Genomic DNA, 21,310 nt, shown 5'->3' on the forward strand with positions numbered 1-21,310 from the left:
CCCTGCTTGACCCCGCGCCCTGCTCGACTCAGAGCCCTGTTAGACCCCGGGCCTAACATGCCCCGCGCCCGGCCGGGCTCCGGGACACGGATGTGGGACTACAACTCCCGAAATGCCTCAGGCGCCGCCCGGCCCGAGCGCTCCCCGGCTGCTGACTGGCTGTGCGGCGAGGGCGGGGCCACGGACCCGGGCTGGTGCTGTCTGCACGTGCGGGCGACGGGCGGCTGAATGGCTGTTCTCCGCTACCTCGCGGCGGTCCGCGCGGCGCGGGGGCTCTGGTGGCGGGCAGCGCGCGCGTCGTTGGGGCTCCCGGGGCCCTGCCCTGGGAGAGGCTACTCTGTGGACGCCGCACAGGTGAGAACGCCGGAGTTCCTGCCGAGCAGGTCCTCAGGGCTGGGGGTGGGGCTGGAGCCGTGGGGAGGGAGGGGCCGCGGGCCGGGTTGCTCCTGGAAGAGGCCACTGATCTCAAGTGCGCTTCGTTCTTGCCCTGAGCACGAGTGTCCCTAGCACGCCCTGCCTCCCCCTCAGTCAGGGAGTTTGTCATGCCTTCGGCCTGGATGAAAAGTTACTTCAGCTAGAGAATGAACAAAACACGCCCAAAACGCGCACCAGGATTTCTTCGCCGCTCGCTGTTTTTCGTCTCCAAAGTTACTCTGCAGTTTCTGTGTTCCTATTTTCCCGGCCAGGGTATGATTCCTGCACTTCCTCTGTGATTTTTCAGGATGAGAGTCTTTCGGTTTTGATTTTCAACTACATTTGTTTTTCAGATTTTATTTATTTGACAAATAGAGACACAGCGAGAGAGGGAACACAAGCAGGGGGAGTGGGAGAGGGAGAAGCAGGCTTCCGGTGGAGCAGGGAGCACATGTGGCGCTCCATCCCAGGACCCTGGGATCGTGAGCTGAGCCGAAGGCAGACGCTTAACGACTGAGCCACCCAGGCGCCCCTGATTTTCAACTACGTTTGAAAGAAATTTGGAGATTCGCGATGGACTGCACCTATAAATGGACAGCCCAGAGATGAAAGTGGGTTTTGTGCGGGCTTTTTATTTTGGTCCCATTCGCTTGTGAGCCTTACTCATAATGAGCAGCTGTTACGTGGAAGATCTGGGGGGCGAGAGGAAGAGAACTGGCGCAGGGTCCCTAATTTGTGCCAGGTACTTAAGTGATGATAATTCTCTCAGCAACTTTGGAGGTAGATTTAACCCTGTAGTAAGGAAGCTGAAGCTTGGAGTCAAGTTTTTAAGTACTTTTCTTTGTAAGGTCAAACAGTGGGGGGACGACTGTGCCAGCACTCTAAACCAGGTGGGCAGATCTGTTACCCTCACTTTCCTCTGGGCCATTTGTCTTTTTTTTTTTTTAAAGGATAACTTCGTTTTCTAAAATCAATTTCTGTATGTAATAATATTGTACATTTTTATAGTGCTTTCACAGTAACCCTTTGATAACTTTAAATACTTATTTTCAAAAACACATAGCACTTACTTTGTGCCAGACACTTCACAATTATTATTATTATTTTTTAAATATTTTATTTATTTGACAGAGGGAGACACAGCGAGAAAGGGAACACAAGCAGGGGGAGTGGGAGAGGGAGCTTCCCGCGGAGCAGGGAGCCTGATGCGGGGCTCGATCCCAGGACCCTGGGATCATGACCTGAGCCGAAGGCAGACGCTTAACGACTGAGCCACCCAGGTGCCCCGACACTTCACAATTATTAATTTGTACACTTTTCATAACAACTCTATGAAGTGGGTACTGTTATTCCATTTTACAGATGGAGGAACTGAAGCAGAGAGGTTAAGCAGCTTTCCCAAGGGCATACAGCTGGTCAGTGGTAGAATCCTGGAATCCAGGGCAGTCTGGTGCTAGAGTTCTAGCTCTTAACAGCTATGTTATCACTTGTTACCATTTTGGATATGGAGCAGCTAAGAGTCAAAGAAGTTAAGTGACTTGACCAGTGTCACAGAGCTCAAAGTGGCCACACTGGAAGCATGGAATGAGAATATGTTGTGGAAAGGACTTTGCTGTCATTTATAACTATTGTATTGACTTTAGCATTTTTGCAGGTCCTGAGATATTTCCAAGTGACTTTCTTTTTTTTTAAAGATTTTATTTATTTATTTGTCACAGAGAGAGAGAGAGTGAGAGAGCACAAGCAGGGGGGGAGCGGCAGGCAGAGGGAGAAGTAGGCTCCCTGGCGAGAAAGGTGCCCGATGCGGGACTCGATTCCAGGGCTCTGGGATCATGACCTGAGCCGAAGGCAGATGCTTAACCAACTGAGCCACGCAGGCACCCCACCAAGTGACTTTCTGATAGAGTAGGAAAAGGGAAGAAAGGGATGTAGCATAGCACAGCATTTCAGAGTACTAGCTTTTTATTTTTTATTTTTTATTATTATGTTATGTTAATCACCATACAATACATCATTAGTTTTTGATGTAGTGTTCCATGATTCATTATTTGCGTATAACACCCAGTGCTCCATGCAGAACGGGCCCTCTTTAATACCCATCACCAGGCTAACCCATCCTCCCACTCCCCTCCCCTCTAGTACCCTCAGTTTGTTTTTCAGAGTCCATCGTCTCTCATGGTTCATCTCCAGAGTACTAGCTTTAGAACTGAATCCTGCCTGTCCTGTTTGACTTAAGGCAAATTACTTCGCTTTCTAAGCTTCAATTTCTCCATCTATGTATTGAGGATGTTACTTACTGTGCAGTGTTTTTGTGAGAATATCTGTAGGGTACTTTTTGTGATATATGTAGGGTACTTTGCACAGTGACTAGCACATAGTAAGTTCTCTTAAATGTGGAAGTGGATGGAGTAGACAGTAAAGTAGACAATAGTTCTAATGCTGTTGTTGAAAACCTACCAAACTAATTACAATTAAGAAGCAAAAACACAAAGGAACATCTTAGTAGTCCTTTCACTTCAAACTAATCTTTTTTTTTTTAATTTTTAATTTTATTTATTTATTTGAGAGAGAGAGAGAGAGAGAGCATGAGAGGGGAGAGGGTCAGAGGGAGAAGCAGGCTCTCCGCTGAGCCGGGAGCCCGATGTGGGACTCGATCCCAGGATCCTGGGATCATGACTTGAGCCGAAGGCAGTCACTTAACCAACTGAGCCACCCAGGCGCCCCCACTTCAAACTAATCTTAAAACCACACATTTTATCACTGCCATAGATAGGAACTTTACTTAGAAGATCTGGCTTAATACCCAGGACGAGGTTTTTAAAAATCCAAGTGATAAAGAAGAAAAATCAGAATACAGATACAGAAGAGAATGAAGAGAAAAATGAAAAAAAATGAAGAGAAAAAGCCTCTTTCTCTTTGTCTAGGTACCTTCACTTAAAAAAATTAATAAACTTTATTTTTTAGAGCATTGTTAGACAGATGGAAGAGAAAGTATAGAGAAATCCTATATATATGCCTTCTCCCCCCAGTTTCCTGTATTACTAATATCTTGGCAGTAGTGTGGCACATTTATTACAGTTGACTTGCATCTTTACTTTCTTGTTGCTGGGTGCCTGATTTCTCTATATGCATTCACCTGAGGATTGGAGGTATATGATTACTCATTTATATAGTTAGAGATGAGGGAGCCTTAAGGTTATTGCTAAGTTGTCCTGAAAACCTTCATGTTTTAAGTAGCAGGGGCTGTGGATTCTTATTTCTAAGAGAGCAAATTTTGTGACTATTTAGGACATGGCCACTAAGACCATTAAAACTGTATGGTTAAATTTTGTAGCCATCAGCACAAATGAGACATCTTATTTTTTAAAACTATGCTAAGTTTTCAAAAATCCAAAAACAGAATAATATTATGAACCCAGATTCACCAGTTATTGACATTTTGCCACACTTGCTTTGCTTGTCTCCCGCCCCTCCCCCCTTTTTTTCCCCAGCTGTAAGATTTTAAAATGAATGGCAGATTTCTTGTCACTTAATCCCTAAATTCTTCTATATGTACCTCTAAGAAAAATGACATTTTAAACATAACTACAATGCTGTTGTTATACCTAACATTAGTAATCCCTTAATATAACTTAAAATCCTGTCCTTAAAATGTCCCTGAGTGTCTCAAAATTATGGGTATGTGAGTTTTACATGTAAGCTTTCAGAACAGTATGCTGTGTGTCCGTGTAGTACAAGAAAGAAGGCAGACCATGCTCTAGAACAACATAGTCCTTACCTCCAGAGGGACCTGTCTTCTAAGAGTCACCAACTGTTTTCCCTTAGGAAGGGATTTGGTGGTCAGGAAGTGCCTGAGGGGAAAGGTCGCCTTTACCTGAGGGCTGAACTTTCATCCTATGGGTCCTTCAACATTCAGTCAACCTTTGTTGAGTACCTACGGGAGTTTAAGCACTGTGCCAGGGGTGGGAAAATCATACCCCTCCTCCCTCTGGACCTGTGCAGTTATTCTCTTTGAGAAGAATAAAATGATAAAATCAGAAAAGAGCCATAGATCCTTTCCCCAGGAAAAATGCACATAGAGTTTTAAGGGGTTTTATAGCCACTCTGAAATCTATCCATGGGCCCCTGGTTAGGACCCCCATTCTAGTGGGGTTTGTTGAGGAAGAGGGAGGGGCTCCAGAGAACCTTGAGGACCATCTGGTGAATGAGCACACTGAGAAGAAGAACACAAACTCACATGGCTGGGGGCTGGCAGGAGGTGCGGCAACAGCATGTTCCAACATAGATCTCTTGGTACCTCTTGGATCCCTTCCTTACTCTGAGGTGCTTGCTGCCCTGGGGGGCCACTGAATGAGCTCTGACTTTGCCACAGCTCAGTTTAAGGCTGACATCTGGATGGAGCACTTGTGAACGGATCACCTTTGACTAGTTCTTCTCTCTGAATTTGGTTTCTTATTCATTCAGTCAGATTATCCAGTGAATCCATATTGAGCATTATGTATAAACCAGGCCCCTTTTGCCAGGTAATGTCAGTTGGAGATAATGACACCCACCCCCAGAGGGTTGGTACAAGGATTAAGTAAGCATACCTTTGTTATATGTCCAGCTCAGAGCTCAGTACAGTCTACCCATCTACTCAGATCCAGTGCAACAGGATCAGCCTTCAGAGCCAAGAGTAGAGACACTGTTTAGTTATTTCTCTTCAGCATGTGGGATTTGACAAGTTTCTCCCTGGCAGTTGTGTTTGCTGGTGGTCAGAATTTCTGTCTTGCTGATTTGAGTTGCTTTCCCTTCTATTTTTCCAGGGCCCCTTCCCACCTCTGACTTGGCGCCAAAGCTGCCATTGTCGAAAGCTGAAAGGTCCTGTGCACAAGCTAGCATGAAGGAGCTGGAAGACTGCCTCCCTGGGGGGGAGGGCCCTGTCAGCGGAGGGGAGATGGGATCATTACTCTACAGTCACTCCATTCCTAGTTAACTTGTTCCAGAAACTTATCCCTCAGCTTCCTTGACCCCACACCCTCTTGATTTTCCTCCTCATACTGACTGTTGCTCCTCATTCTTTTGCTGGTGACTCTTAGGTGGCCCTTCCTTAAATGGTGATGTTCTTCCAGTTTTTGCTTCTGCTCTTACTCTGCTTGTGCTTCTCGGGCTCTTCTCTCCCTTCCCAAGTTTCAGCTATTCTGTAAGAGCAGAGAGCTTCTGAATTTTCATCTCCAGGACCTTCTGTTCAGTGCTGATGTCTCCACTTGTATGGCTGACAGGTCCAAAGTGGGATATATCTTCTGCCCTCCCTGACCTCCCAGCTGCTGCCCCTCTAGAGTTTCTTGGGTCAGTGAGTAATACCAGCATCCACCCTCCCAGGGTCCCAAGCCAAAAAAAAAAAAAGGTATGGGGGTCCCTGTGGCCCCTCCCTCCCTCGGCCCTGCATCCTGTTGTTACCAGGTCCTGGCTGTTCTGCTTCTGTGTATAACCTGCCCCCTTCTTACCATTCTTGTTGCCACTACCTAGTAAGACCTAGTTAAAGCCACCATCATCTCTGTCTTAGATTGTAGTTGGTCCCAACTGGTCTTCAACTTGACTCTTCAGTTCACTCAATCTTGACTTTGCAGCCAAGATTTTTCTACAGTGCAGGTCTGATACAATGTCACTTTCCTGTTACAAACTCCTTAAATTGGCCTATGAGACCTAGGATGGCTAGTCTTCGCCACCTCCTACAGGTTAGGTACCCCTCATTAAAGCTCTTAGGGTGCCTTACTTCCCCTCATCTCCTAATGTAGCACTCAGTGCAGACTGTCCTGTGGCTGCTTATTTGTCTTCCCCATTGATCTGTGTAGATGGAGGCTACTTCTGACTGCTTGTCTGGTCTGGTGCTCATCAGGCTCTCAATAGATACTTGTTAAATGAAGGCATGTATTTAACTCTTCCATTGCCTAGCTCAAAATTCTCTTCTAAGAAACTACTTTTGTTTAATTCTGTTTATTTACTGAGTGTTTAAGTTCTCAGAAATTGATTTGCACTTGTGAAAATGCTGCAGTTTCGTGGGTTTAATTGTTTCTTAGACTGGTTGCTTTTTCTTTGACCCCAGCTGAAAAATACAGGGCCTGGAGCACTTGCTCCTCACAGACAGAGCCCTATGAATAGAGTAGGTGTATGCAGTAACAATGGCTTGACCTATTGGGCACCAACAAAAGGAAAATAACAAACAGGTTAGGTTGAATTATTTTGAAATTTGAAAAAAAATCTTATATGTTAGTAAGAATTGGAATGAATTTTTTATTTGTATTTATTTTTAAACTTTTTTTTCTAAAGATTTCTTTTATTTGAGAGAGTGGGGGTGAGGGCAGGGGGAGGGAAAGGAGGGAGAGGGACAGAGAGAATCTCTAGCAGACTCCCCACTGACTGCAGAGCAAAACCAAAAGCCAGATGCTTATCTGACTGAGCCACCCAGGTACCCCTAAACTTTTTTTTTTCAAATTTTTATTAATTAAGTAATCTCTTCCCCCAACATGGGGCTTGAACTCACCACCCCAAGATCAAGAGTTGCTTGCTCTTGACTGAGCAAGACTGAACCAGCCATGTGCCCCTGGAATGAATTTTTTTTATAAAAAGGACGGTGTTTAGGGGCATCTGGGTGGCTCAGTCCGTTAAGTGTCTGCTTTCAGCTCAGGTCATGATCTCAGGGTCCTGGGATTGAGCCCTGTATCGGGTTCCCTGGGAGTCCTGCTTCTCCCTCTCCCTTTGTCCCTCCCCCCGCTCATGCACTTGCTTGCTCTCTCTCAAATAAATAAATAAAATCTTTTTTTTAAAAAAAAGGACAGTGTTTAGGGATGCCTGGGTGGCTCAGTCGTTAAGCATCTGCCTTCGGCTCAGGTCATGATCCCAGGGTCCTGGGATCAAGCCCCATGTTGGGCTCCCAGCTCTGCGGGAAGCCTGCTTCTCCCTCTCCCACTCCCCTGCTTGTGTTCCCTCTCTTGCTGTGTGTCTCTCTGTCAAATAATAAAATCTTTAAAAAAAAAAAAAAAAGGCGCCTGGGTGGCTCAGTTGGTCAAGTGACTGCCTTCGGCTTGGGTCATGATCCCGGGGTCTTAGGATCGAGTCCCACATCGGGCTCCCCCTGCTCTGCGGGGAGCCTGCTTCTCCCTCTGCCTCTGCCTGCCACTCCCCCTGCTTGTGCTCTCTCTGACAAATAAATAAATAAAATCTTTTTTTAAAAAAAGACAGTGTTTAGAGTGCCTGGCTGGCTTAGTGGAGCATGCAATTCTTGATCTTGGGGTCATGAGTTTGAGCCCCATGTTGGGGGAAGAGGTTACTAAAAAAAAAAAACAAAACTTAAAAAGAAAGACAGTTTTCAACTTTATAAGTCCCAAGAAATGCAGAGTGAAATGAGATACCACTTTTTTTCTTTTTAAAGATTTTATTTATTTATTTGACAGAGAGAGACACAGCGAAAGAGGGAACACAAGCAGGGGGAGTGGGAGAGGGAGAAGCAGGCTTCCCGCTGAGCAGGGAGCCCGATGTGGGGGCTCGATTCCAGGACCCTGGGATCATGACCTGAGCCCAAGGCAGACACCCAATGACTGAGCCACCCAGGCGCCCTGAGATACCATTTTTTTAAACCTTTAAATTAACAAGATGTTTGATAATTAACAAACTCTTTGATACATGTGAAAATCAGTACGGGCAAGGATAAAGTGTGTTAACAGTGGCCATGTAAATTGGTACATGTTTTTGGAAAACAGTTTGTCAAAAGGTGTTATATTATTAAAATGTTTGCACTCTCTTGTCTTGTTACTCCTGCTTTTAAGAATCTAGCTTAAGGGAAAAATCAGTAAGCATGAAGAAGTTCCTTATAGCATTATTTATAGTAGTAAAAATGTAGGAAAACGTTAAGTGTCCAAAATAGGGGAAATATAATGTTAGTGGAATATTCACTCAGAAATATGTAGTCAGAAATGATGTTTAGAAAGAGCTCTGTATATTGATATGGAAAGATAACTAAGAGATACTATCTTAAAAAAGGTCAGATGGAAAAGAAAGTATAATATAATACTGTTTATGTGTTAGTTAACAGATAAAAATTATTACTATCTATCCACATAGTTTCTGGAGATCTATAAGAAAGGAAATAGCACTGGGTGGAAGGAGGCAAGAAATTTAAATTTTTTTTAATATTATCTGTAGCAAATGAGTTTTTTTTTTAAAACTCCGTGTGTGTTGTTGTAATAAAACTGTAAAAGATTATGAAGGCTGTTGTAACATATAAAAATATTTGAATGTCAAACAACAAGATGAGAAAGTGAACATGTAAAGTGTAGTTGTCTACGTGACAAAAGAATAGAAAAAGAAGAAACAACATCAGTCATGTTAAAGTCCTGGGATGTTTTTGAATTTCTCTACTTCCCATTTAAAAAATTCTTTTATATTAATTATGTGAAGATAGTTTTAACCAAATAGTTACATGCTTAAAAATACGTGAAGAGGGACTAATTCTTTGTTATAGATGGATTTGCCCTATCAGAAATCCCATGTCCTCATTTTCTGTTCAAAGCTCTGGGTGACCTGGGGATAATGTGGCACCCCTTGTTGTGAGGGTCTTTTCCTTCTTCCCCTTTGCCTCTTGAATCAGGCTGTGGGGATTCTCTTCCTTCTGTGCAGAGCCCACCCACTTTTGGGTTCCTGTTGGACATTGATGGAGTGCTGGTACGGGGTCACAGAGTGATCCCTGCTGCTCTGGAAGCGTTCCGCAGGCTGGTGAATGCTCATGGGCAGCTGCGGGTGCCTGTGGTCTTTGTCACGAATGCTGGGAACATCTTACAACACAGCAAAGCTCAGGAGCTGTCAGCCCTGCTGGGGTTCAAGGTAAGGAGGCACCAGAGAAATGGGAGCCCAAAGAGCTGGTTGCCAGTGGAACTCCCATTCCAACTCTGACTAAGCTGCCTTTCCTGGGTTGGGGTACAGTGTTGATAAGCCCTAGGGCATGGCCTGCTGGGTCAGTAGTAGAAAATAACTCAAAGCTCAAGCCTAGCCTCATGAGTAGAGTCTTATAGCAGGAGCATTTTTTATGTATGACTTCACCTCAAGCACAAAAATTCTGCGCATGGATTTGGCAGTATCAATCTGCTCTCTTTGTATCCATTTCTTTTCTGGGCATCAGAGTTGTCTCTTTTGGATCGTCGGTCCCTGGAAAGTGAGGGTCACATTTTTCTCTATATCTATATACCTGGTGGGACTCTGAGATAATAGCCTTTGTTTCTCATAAATAAGAGGTACATATCTGAATGAGCATTGTCCCTGAAAAGCAGTCCCTCTTCACCCACTTGCAGTTCCACGTGGTATATCAGCGTTGACACGTCCTTCTTTATTAAGGGGGATTGAGTTCTTCGAAAGAGCCCTTTGGAACCAGAAGAGTAAATAAAGTGGCTCATTGACTGGGTAACACTGTTTGGGGGTGAATGCAGAACAAAGGAGTACAACTGGTTCCTTTCTATGGTTTCCGGAGAGGGTTCCAAAAACATTTTGAGTATTGGCTGCATCGTTGGAATTAGTACTATAAATGTTAAAAAGCTAAGTCTTTTTTTTTAAGATTTTATTTATTTATTTGACAGATAGAGACACAGTGAGAGAGGGAACACAAGCAGGGGGAGTGGGAGAGGGAGAAGCAGGCTTCCTGCCGAGCAGGGAGCCCGATGTGGGGCTTGATCCCAGGACCCTGGGATCATGACCTGAGCTGAAGGCAGACCCTTAACGACTGAGCCACCCAGGCGCACCCCCCCCCACCCCCTAGCCAAAAGCTAAGTCTTTAAGTAGAATTGAAAACAGAAAGTCAGAGGCATATTTCTGTGACTGTGACAAAGAACATGCCCATAAACCCTGAGGTCTCCAGATGGAGGAACTGAGCAGAATAGGATTGGTGAATGGTCACAACCCACGACTGATGGCATTTCCTGCTTGTTCGTTTTCTGTGGCAAGAGCCAAATTAGACAGGTTCTTCTCACACCTGTTTGGGTAGTGTCTAGAAGTGTTGGGTGCCAGAAAGGGCTCCCCACTTTTTTTTCTGGGCAGTTTTTCCCTTCCTAAGTGAAAGAAGCCACCCGTCTCCCCATTATTTCCCATCAACTTTGTGTGTCCTCTGTTTTCTTCTGTCTTTTGACGTCCCTACAGGTGGAGCCGGACCAAGTCATTCTTTCTCACAGTCCCATGAAGCTTTTCTCACAATATCACAACAAGCGGATGCTGGTGTCTGGGCAGGGGCCCCTGGTGGAAAATGCCCGAGTGTATCCTTTCGGTGCTTCTTGTTCTGGCTGAAGAGGAGGGGGCAGGGCTGGAGTTTTTCTCCCATGGCTGGGGGGTGTGTGGACAGGGCCATAATGAGGTGTGCTGGCTGCACGGTGCCAGGGCTTAAGGGATACATAGTGGGCTCTCGAGGGAGGGACTGGCTCCCAGGTATGGCCAGTCCTGGTGCCAGAGTTTCCAAAAAGTCAGCCCACTGAATCAGAACCTACTGGGGAGCTTAAAATACAGATTCTTGGTTCACTAGGTCTGAGAGAAAAATCAGCAGTCTGTATGTTAGAAGACTAGGTGATTCTCTAATTAGGTTTGGAACCACTGCTCTAGTACTGTTGCTCAGCGTGCTCAATCAACTTCTCAGCTAATATTAAGTATCCACAGTGAACCTGTGGGTCTGTGCACACTCAAGAGGCAGAAGAGTTGTTGCTTGTTCTCAAGTAGCACATTCATTTGCTCATTTGACAGACCTGTGTTGAGCACTTCCTGGGTACCAGCCCCATGCTGCACATTCTTTAGGGGCGATGGGGACCAAGAACAGCACGTGGGACTCTGTCTTCATCAAAGGGTTCATACGAGAGGCAGGAGTAACACACCCACAAAGGAAAGGAGTATTTAAGATAGCGTATGATTGGGGTGCCTGAGTGGCGCAGTCGATAAAGGTCCGACTCTTGATTTCGGCTCAGGTCGGGATCTCAGGGTCATGAGATTGAGCCTCGCATCGGGCTTCATGCTGGGTATAAAGTCTGCTTAAGAGTTTCTCTCTCCCCTGTCCCTCTGCAGCCCCCTCCACTCTCTAAGAAAAAAGCAGATTCCCAATCGTAGACATCAAGCCCAGCAGGGATCTGCATTTAAAAAAAAAAAAAAAAGATGGCATATGACTGAAAACTTAGAAGCACAGTATAGGTTCTGAGAGTCCCAGGTATTGGGGAGGGAACACTCTGGGAGCGGCTGTGACTGGTGGCTTCATGGAGGGGTGTGGCTCAGAGATGGTTATGGTTAAGGTTTTCTGTGCAGGGAAGGAGCTAAGGAGGCTGGAGAGAGAAGGGAAGGTGAGGATCCCTGAAGCAGGAGTTTGGATTGGGATAGGGTGGGGAATAAGAGAGAACAGGAGGAGTGGCACCTCGGAAGGGAAGGCAAGAGGCCAGTGAGCCTACTTATGAGGGCACGGGGAATCTTTGCAGGTTCTGTTGCTATTGGGTGATCTGACAAAAGCAGCATTTTCAGGAGATTAATTTTGAAAGTAATTTGAAACCATGTCCAGTTAAGATTGTTAAGTGGGAATTGAGGACAGAAAAATGGAGGCAGGTCTTGGAGAGATAAGGTTGGCACTGGCTTTCTGCTCTTCATGGCCTCCCCATCCTGTCTGAATCTGGCTCATCTTCAAGAGTTAACTCAAGTCTGACTTCCCTGGACTCTGCCCAGCTACCAGCCCAGTGACAAATCTCCTCTTTTCAACTCTTCAAAACCAGCACTGTTCACAGATTGCTGGTTTAGATGGGCCCTGGGCATGTGGTGAGCTCCTTGAGGCCAGGCATTCTTGCGTGCCTTTGTGCCCTGGTAGTGCCCAGCGTGGGACCTGGCACCCTGCTGCTGCGTCACTGTGGCAGGGTGCATCCCTACTATGCTTGTGTTGTCATGGCCCCTTTGCCAGCACCTTCAGGATTGGTGTTGGCCTTCCGGGCTGTGTCTGGGCTCTCACTGCTTCACTCCTGTCCGGGGATTGGGTGCACTAGTTTGGTTGGGACTGTGTTGGTTCCCCTCACCTTAAAGGCATCTTCCCCCAGAACTGTCCAACTTTGCTTCCCTGACCTTGCTGTAGACTGGGCTTCGAGAATGTGGTTACTGTGGATGAGCTGCGGATGGCCTTTCCTGTGCTTGACATGGTGGATCTCCAGCGGCGACCGAAGACCACGGTAATAAGGCTCATGCTCCTGGGTGTCTCATGTTTAGTTTTGTCCTCTTGTTCCCCATGTGGGTTCCTCTTACTAGCCTTGCAACCCCTCCCACTGAGAGCTGCATCTTGTCCACCTTAGAGAGGCACATCCGGCCAAGGATTTTGTTCTCCAGATATACAAGGATGGCCAGAGGAGCAACAAGCCCCTGAGGGCTTTCCTTTTTGCCTTGTTTGTAATTAGCTGAGAACTCCTTTCAAAGCCCTAGCATCTCCAATGAGGAGTTTTCTTCTTTACCAGCTGGTTTTCGAGTGTTGCTTGGGAAAATCATTAACCTTAGTGAAATTAATCATTGCTGCTCCTTTATCCTGAAGCTTGCTATGGAGAGCTGTCCTTATGAGAAACAGCTTGCTTATAAAAGTAACTGGCAATTCTGAGTATGCACATGTTCCTTTTGGGTTTGGCTCATATTTGAACCACTGGTTTGATGTCTTATCTCTTCTGATCACTAATCACAGGGCCTCTCATTGATCCTTTAGAGTATGACTTCTTGGCTCTTGATGGCTCCTTCCTTGCCTCCCCCCTTCCTCATGTGAACTCTCTATCACCATGGCCTGCAGTCTAAGTCAGACCAGTCAAAATGTGGGGAAATGCAGTTATAAACATACAAGCTTACTTCTGTTTGTTTATGTAGCCTTAGTCCTCCTTCCTCTAGAGCTTCCCAGTTGAACAGAGCACTTCTTCGCCTTCAAAAGCCTCCTCCTAGGACCATGCAAATTATGTGGGGAACCAGAATGTCCGAGTTGGAACAGCTCTTAGGGCAGCTCAGAGACTGAGCCCCACACAGGGGAAGCGACCTACTGCAGGTCACATAGCTGGTTAGTGGTAGAGCCAAGACTAATGGTTTAGGGAAGGAACAGACCCCAGAGGATTGGTAAAGTGGAGGCCCCTGCCTCTTCATATCATATCAAGAGAAATGGTCCATTGTGCCCTGGTGACCTCCCTTTTCTCCATAGGCTCACCTTCATCTTAGCTACCTGATTCTAGACTCTTGCTTGTTCCATATCTCACATCCTGTCTTCACTGGAGAGGGACAGCTGACCAGACCTTTCTCCTGGCTGACCTCCATATGTGGCTTCCCTCAGCGTGTTCTGTGAGAGTCCTGCTCATTCTCTCTTCACTTTTCTTTGCTTTCTTTCCTTTTTTTTTTTTTTTTTTTAAGACTTTATTTGACGGAGAGAGAGAGCACAAGCAGGGGGAGCAGCAAAGGGAGAGGAAGAAGCAGGCTCCCCACCGAGCAGGGAACCCGACATGAGGCTCGATCCCAGGACCCTGGGACCCCGACCCTAGCCAAAGGCAGAAGTCCAACCAACTGAGCCACCCAGGCGCCCCCTCTTCACTTTTCTTTGTGAATTTTCTTCCTCAGTCCTATCCAGCTTCTCCTTGGCTTGGGCTAGATCGTGGGGGTGGTCTTTGATCTGTCTAGAATGTGTCTTTTCTATTGCCACTTGTTATGGTGTAGTTGTGTGGTTGTCTGGTAGTGGACAGTGACTGTGGCATTGACGGGCCTTTTCTTTGTTTCTTGGCAGCCCCTTCCAAGGAACGACTTCCCTGCCATTGAAGGTAATGAGGGCCTCTGCTGGTGTAGGTGTGGCTCTGGGCAGTTCTCCTTTCGGTCCTCCAGGCTGTTCTCTTGCAGCTGTTTGCCTGTAGACTGGTAGGGTGGCTGCAGGCGTTTGTTATCTGGTCACCTGGGTTCCAGTCTCAGATCTGCCCCTCACTACCTCTGAGACATTGGTTTTTAATCTTTCCTTCCCCGTATCACTTGCTCTGTTATTCCAGAGAAATTGTTTTTATTTATTTATTTTTTTATAATTTTTTTTTTTTTAAGATTTTATTTATTTTATTTCAGAGAGAGAGTGAGAGAGAGAGAGAGCACAAGGGGTGGGGGAGTGGTAGCGGGAAAGGCAGGCTCCCTGCTGAGCAGGGAGCCCGATGCGGGACTCCATCCCAGGACCCAAGGATCAAGACCTGAGCTGAAGGCAGATGCTTAATGACTGAGCCACCCAGGCATCCCCAGAAAAATTGTTAAGTGTAGAAAATCTTAGCATGGAAAGGCTCCCAGAGGTAGTATAGGCCAGCGTTTCTCAGCTCCATTAAACCCAGTTCCCCCTCGTGTAACAAAAATACCGTAATGTCCCCTTAACTGCCCTGCAATGAAATTCATAGATAATACAACTGTCCTGTATATGTATATTAAAAATTTACTAGTTCAGTATAAAGCCCTAATTGTAATAGGGAGAAATAAAAGGAAAATTTTTAGTAAGGTAATGTGTATTTCAATATGTAAATAATTATTCAGGAAGATATAATGAAGTAGTAAAATGATTATACCAAATATGGAATCACCGTGAATGTTACAGCTACAAATGCAGACTGATGTAAGTGTGTTTATAGGTGTGATATAGGTTTATTTTATTTATCGGTGACTCAGAAATTAGGGGCTGCATTGTCATTGGTGAAGTGATTTTCCAATATAAGGAACAACTATTGGTAAACTTTTGAAAAGATAAAGTACAGTCTTCTCTTGACTTACATGATAGTTGCATTTTTAGAAAATTGGTGTTTATTAAAAGCTTTGTGTTTACATGTAGAATGAAATTAGGGCTTAGGCTCAATTACTTATAAGGAGGTTATTCACCCATGTGAAGGTCAGATGGGGTACTCAAATGTTAATAGACAGGGGGCAGTTTCTGATTGTTCGGGACTGTCCTGAGCATCTAGCATTCGTGGCCCCCTCCCACGATCCTTGCCACTAATTGTCAGTCATGGTGACAATTAAAATACATCCTCCAGTTTCTAGAACACCTCCCTAGGGGGCAGTACTCCCCCATTGAGACCACTGGTTTGGTCCAGTCACTGGTCTTGTAGCTGATATTGGCAGCTACCATGTGTTGAGTGTTAGGTGTCCAACATGGGTTAATTATATCTCATTTTCACCCTAAACAATCGTAGGTATCGTTATGATGTAGTTGAGGCTGAGGCTTAGAGAGAAGGTAAGTAACTTGCCCACGATCACAAGGAAAATGGACAGTCAGGTTTGGAATGCAGGTCTGTGTCACTCTAGATCCTCCTCTCCTAGCTGTTAGGTTTACTGGCTCCTGGGGCTGAGAGAGAAGTGGCTGAGGAAGGCGAGCCCTTTGCCAGGTACTTGTGGGTGAGGTGGTTGGGAGAGCATTAGTCGGCAGGAGGAAGCAGGCCTGAGACTTGGCTGCTGGTTTTCTTTGTTTTAACCTCTTCTGTGAAGTACTGGTGAATACAAGTGAAAATGGGAACCTTTAGGAAGTGCCTTCCCACATCCTGGGCTTTGTTTACCCTGGGTGAATGGGTGAATGGATCTTTGAAGGCTGGTTCTGGGAACTGTGCCCTTGCCAGGGGTGTGTACTGTGGGGAAAGAGCCTGTGGTTGGGTGGCACCAGCTGGCATCAGCTGGCCTCCTGAGGACCTTCCTCCTTTCTGCCACAGAGGCCAGGCAGAGTGCCCGGTAACCCTCACCTCCATGCCTTTGCTCTTTAAAGGAGTGCTTCTCCTTGGGGAGCCAGTCCGCTGGGAGACAAACCTGCAGCTGATCATGGATGTCCTTCTCAGCAATGGGAACCCTGGGACTGGTCTGGCGACGGCCCCTTATCCCCATCTCCCTGTCCTGGCCAGCAACATGGATCTCCTTTGGATGGCTGAAGCCAAGATGCCCAGGTAAGGACACAGAGTCCCTGGCCTTGACCGTCATGGCCACTGCCAGCTGCTGCCTGGGCAATCCTGCTGACAGTTTCTTCCCATCATTCTGGTACTCTGGGTGGTCACAGGGGCCCCGTATTTGCCACAGAAACTTGGCCTTCTGGGAGGATTTTCAAGGGGTTATTTTGCATACTAATTAGTAAATGAAAAGTATAGCTGACTGATCACTGAAGATATGTTGAGATGATCTTTAACATAGGACCTTTGCCCTCCAGAATCTTTTTTAAGATTTTATTTATTTATTTAGAGAGAAAGAGAGAGCATGAGTGGGAGGGGCAGAGGCAGAAGGAGAGGGAGAGAATCTCAAGTAGACTCTGCGCTGACCCGAGTTGGGGTTCAATCCCATGACCCCAAGATCATGACCTGAGCTGAAACCAAGAGTTGGATGCTCAACCAACTGAGCCCAGGTGCCCCTGCTCTCCAGAATCTTAACAGAACATGTTATTTTATTTTATTTTTTTAAAGATTTAAAAAATTGTTTTAAGTAATCTCTGCCCCCAACATGGGGCTCAAACTCACAACCCTGAGATCAGGCATTGCGTGCTCCACACATTCAGCCTGCTGGGTGCCCCCAGAATATGTTATTTTTTGTGTATAGAGCCCAAACAATGGATGACTTCGGAGGCCTAGCAGTACAGCTGCTCCTTCTTGCCTCCTCCCTGTGGCACTGGTTCCTTCCCTCTTTGTCTCCTCCTGCCCTTAAGATGTAGGGGCAGGGGGAGCAATAGTTATTCTGATGGTTAGGTAGGCTCTCTAGCCGTGGAGGGCCTTCCTGGAAGGGCAGCTGTGGGTACTGTACTGTTTGGCTGCTCTTTTTTTTTAAGATTTTATTTATTTATTTGAGAGAGAGAGAATGAGAGAGAGAGAACACCTGAGAGGGGATAGGGTCAGAGGACGAAGCAGACTCCCTGCCGAGCAGGAAGCCCGATGCGGGACTCGATCCAGGGACTCCAGGATCATGACCTGAGCCGAAGGCAGTCGCTTAACCAACTGAGCCACCCAGGCGCCCTTGTTTGGCTGCTCTTATCTGCAGGGCCAAGGTCCAGAGTTTTCTCTCCCCGCTACTAATTCCCAGTGGGCTGTGTGAGTGATCCGTCAACAGAGGGCAGCAGGCCCAACACTGCCTCAGGTCACAAGACTCAGTAACGCCAAAGAGATGGGTGTTACGGTGTTCTCTTGTTACTTTACAACGTATATTTCTGCAGCCTGAGGTTAGATATTTTCTCTGAAGTATTCTTCCTACAGTTAGGGTGTGCCGACACTAGGGGAGGGGAGTTTGGCTATGTAGGCTGGAATGGAATAGCAAGGTGCAAATTTCAATTTATAAATCAGATTTAAGATTAATTTTCATTCACTAATTTAAAAACTGAAAATAGAATTCATCATATAAATAAGTGACACTGAAATACAGCGTTAATATGTTGGACAGTATCAGTTAAGATTTGGTTTAGCAGCCAGGGATGAAAACCCAAAATGAAAGTGTCTTTTTTTTTCCTTCAAGACTTCATTTATTTATTTGTCAGAGAGAGAGCACAAGCAGGGGGAGCAGCAGAGGGAGAAGCAGGCTCCCTGCAGAGCAAGGAGCCTGATTCGGGACTCGATCCCAGGACCCTGGGATCATGACCCGAGCCAAAGGCAGACGCTTAACCGACTGCCACCCAGGCATCCCAGCCCCTGAAAGTGTCTTAAACAAGATAGAAGTTCCTTTCTCATCTAAGAGAAGAATGAGGTAGGCAGTCCAGGGCTTGTGTGAATGTCACACCTGTCTGGGACATAGGCTCCTCCTGTCTTCCTGCTGTGTGATCCTTAGCCCTTCACAGCATAGTCCCAAATGTCTGCCTAAGCTCCAGCCGCCAGACAGCAGCAAAGAGTGGGGGAGGGTCGAAAAGAGTACCTGCTCCCCAGTTTTACACTTCCTAGAGGTTTAGCCCAGCACTTCTGATTTCATGGACTCTTTGGCTGTAGCTTACTCGCATGGCTGCACACCTAGCTGCAGTGGAGGCAAGGGAATACTTTTGTACACCCAGTTGCAGTATGGTGAGCTGAAAACTGGCACTGAGAAAGAAGGGGAGAAGGGCAACCGGTAATCTGCCACAGATTTAAAGCCAAATTTAAACTTAGGTTTGTGGAGTCTGACTGCCTGGGTTGTAATCCTAGCTCTACCACCTTGGGCAAGTTACTTAATCTCTGTATGCCTCAGTTTCCTCACTTGTAAATGAAAATGGTGACAGCTCTCATGGGGTTATTCTGAGAGTTAAATGTGATATGCCACTCTAGTGTTCAACAAGTGTTAGTCGATAACAGCAGGTCATAAAGATAGGTAATAGATGTAATTCTTACTAGAAGTAATTTCACTTTATCTGTCACCAACAGGGTGTTGGAGGGAAAGGTTGGTGTATAGGGTCCTGCTTAGAGCCAGAGAGAGGAGGCCTGAGCTGCTGAGCTCTCTTCTCTGGCAGGTTTGGCCACGGCACCTTTTTGCTGTGCCTGGAAACCATTTACCGGAAAGTGACAGGCAAAGAGCTGAGATACGAGGGCCTGATGGGCAAACCCAGCGTCCTCACTTACCAGTATGCAGAGGACCTGATCCGGCAGCAGGCGGAGAGGCGGGGCTGGGCGGCTCCCATCCAGAAACTCTATGCTATCGGGTAAGTGCTATTCCATCTCCTCACCACTTTCGGACTTCCCCTGCCCTTCCTCCCTACCTACTCACCCACCTGTTTCCCGGTATCTAATACACACTAGTCCCACAATTGTCCTCTGCTCTCTTTGCCTTGTAACACTGAACTGGGGTTTTCTGTTCTTTCCTTTTCTGGTATGGCTGCCCCTGCCAGTGATAACCCTATGTCTGATGTCTACGGTGCCAACCTGTTCCACAAGTACCTGCAGATGGCGAAGCATGATGGGGCAGAGGAGCGGGGGGCCGATGGCTTGTGGAAGCGGCGGCCCTCAGCAACCCAGAGCTGTGCCTCTATCCTGGTGTGCACTGGTGTGTACAATCCCAAGGGCCCAGAGCCCACTAGGCCCGCCCAGGATGCAGTGGAGGCTCCATTCCATGGGCACCGGGACTTCAGCTTCAGTCCAGGGCTCATGCAGGCGTCCCACATTGTGAATGATGTGAACGAGGCTGTACAGCTGGTTTTCCACAAGGAGGGTTGGGCTTTGTAGTGAGGGCTGTTCGTTGGAGACAAGGGAGGGAGGGACCCTGGAGCTAGAGGGGAGTCCTGTTGACTGGCTTCTGGCCCACATCACTGGGCATCAAGTCAGGGCCGCCTCCTGTGACACTTTCTGTGGCCCCACGGTGGATATTACTGGTCACTTAGAAGAAGACACTGGCTTTTTCTCCTGCTGGGCAGTAGCCACAGAATTGTACCCGGGGTAGAACAATCAGGATTTTCTGGGCTCAGTTCCTGTCTGCTTCTCCTGGCAGTCTGACCTCGGGCCAGTCCCTTTACCTCTGTGCCTCAGTTTCTTCTTTCATTTCAGTAGAGACTTCTGGAAAAAGGGGAAGTGGTGTGAAATAATGCAGAGCCTTGCCTGCAACTGAGGGCACCACTGCATGCCAGCAAGGTGCGTCACTAACACTATGATACTGCTTTTTATTGTATTTTAGCTTATTGCCCAGAGAGTTTTAGGCTTATTTTTTTAAATTAAAATAATCGTAATAAATATTCATTATGCTGTCAATTGTGAAGCGCTTCTGGAATGTACTAAAAAGTCCTGTGGGGGAAGGATAGTGGGTGAGCAATGTGGGTGACCCTGAAGCAAAGAGATTGGTGCCATTTTGCTCCCATAATGTGTTGATGTCTCCTTTCCTACCTTTTTTCTCCTTCCCACCACCAACCCACCCCTGGCCTGCAAAGCCCGAGTCTGTCTGGGAGTTAGTTATGCCCAGGCTTTGGCATGTACTTGACAACTCCTCTGATGTGGAAAAGAAAGGATCGTGTTTATGGTTTCTTCTGAAGGAAGGCGCTTTTCCTATAGTGATCCTGGAAAGTGTGTGTTTCTTATATTCCTCCCTCTAGGAGCGACCCATTTCCACGGTCTGTGTCATCCACGACCCCGTGTTTGCCAAATCCTCTGGTCCTTGCCCTCTTGTTACTCTAGCAGTCATTTGCATGTGACACAAGCTGGTGACTCCCTCCCCTCTTCTCAAAACACTCTTTACTTGGCTCTATCTCACCGACTTCTTGACCTCTTTGTTTGGATGCATGCCTGGTAGTCATTCAGAGGGGAGGGAACATAGGAGATTGGGAAGGAGTGGCCACTGAAATAGGCGGGGAATCACGAGTGGGTGGGTGTCTGGTATGCTGAGTGAACATGTTTCACAAAGGAGGGAGTGATGAGCTGTGCTCACTCTATAAGTATCAGAGCTTGGCTGTATCCAAAGCCAAACATAGCCCAACCCTACTGCTAGCACCTGGGTGGCTTGGGTCCTGCTGCTGCACACACACACCGCCTCCCCCCCCCCCCCCCCCCCCCTGACTGTAGACAGTAGCACTGAAGACACTGGACTCATCCTTGTCTTCTCTTTAATCTCCTACAGCCAGTCCATCTGCATATCCTGCAGCTTTGCCTTCAGAATGTACCGAGTGTGAGCACTTTCCAGCCTTCAATGCTGCCCTGCTCCAGGCTGCTGGCTTCTCTGGCCTGCATTGTTGTGGCAGCCTCCAGTCTGACCTCCCTGACACATCTCCTCCTCCCTCTCTGTGGCTCTCCCCTCAGCGCCCCAGAAGCCACATCTTAAGTTTGACCTGTTCTCTGATCAAAACCCTCCCGTGACTTCTGGTCTTACCCAGAAGAAGAGCCCACATTCCTTACTGCAGCACAGATCCCTTTCCATCCTGTTCTTCCACTTTCCACTTCATGTCGTCCCAGCCCCGCTGGCTCCCTTGCCAGTCCACCATACCCATTCCTGTCCC

At 46.9% G+C, this 21,310-nt stretch overlaps 1 protein-coding gene across 3 annotated transcripts; it reads left to right on the top strand.

The window, feature by feature from the left end:
- Positions 1 to 202: 202 nt before the first annotated feature.
- HDHD5 (haloacid dehalogenase like hydrolase domain containing 5) lies at positions 203 to 20,877 on the top strand. Of its 3 annotated transcripts, none has more exons than XM_032391041.1 (9): positions 203 to 354; positions 9,070 to 9,273; positions 10,576 to 10,688; positions 12,521 to 12,614; positions 14,183 to 14,216; positions 16,172 to 16,346; positions 18,848 to 19,036; positions 19,223 to 19,377; positions 19,875 to 20,877. In XM_032391041.1, exons 1-9 carry the CDS (start codon positions 229 to 231, stop codon positions 19,910 to 19,912), a joined length of 1,128 nt encoding a protein of 375 aa, XP_032246932.1. In that variant the 5' UTR covers positions 203 to 228; the 3' UTR covers positions 19,913 to 20,877. The 3 variants fall into 3 exon arrangements, with proteins under 3 accessions (XP_032246932.1, XP_032246933.1, XP_032246931.1); XM_032391042.1 differs by having other exon boundaries at positions 19,878 to 20,877; XM_032391040.1 differs by having other exon boundaries at positions 19,223 to 20,874.
- Positions 20,878 to 21,310: the final 433 nt, after the last annotated feature.

This window comes from Phoca vitulina, unplaced genomic scaffold (genome assembly GCF_004348235.1).
Source record: "Phoca vitulina isolate PV1807 unplaced genomic scaffold, GSC_HSeal_1.0 scaffold59, whole genome shotgun sequence".
Classification (NCBI taxonomy): domain Eukaryota; kingdom Metazoa; phylum Chordata; class Mammalia; order Carnivora; family Phocidae; genus Phoca; species Phoca vitulina.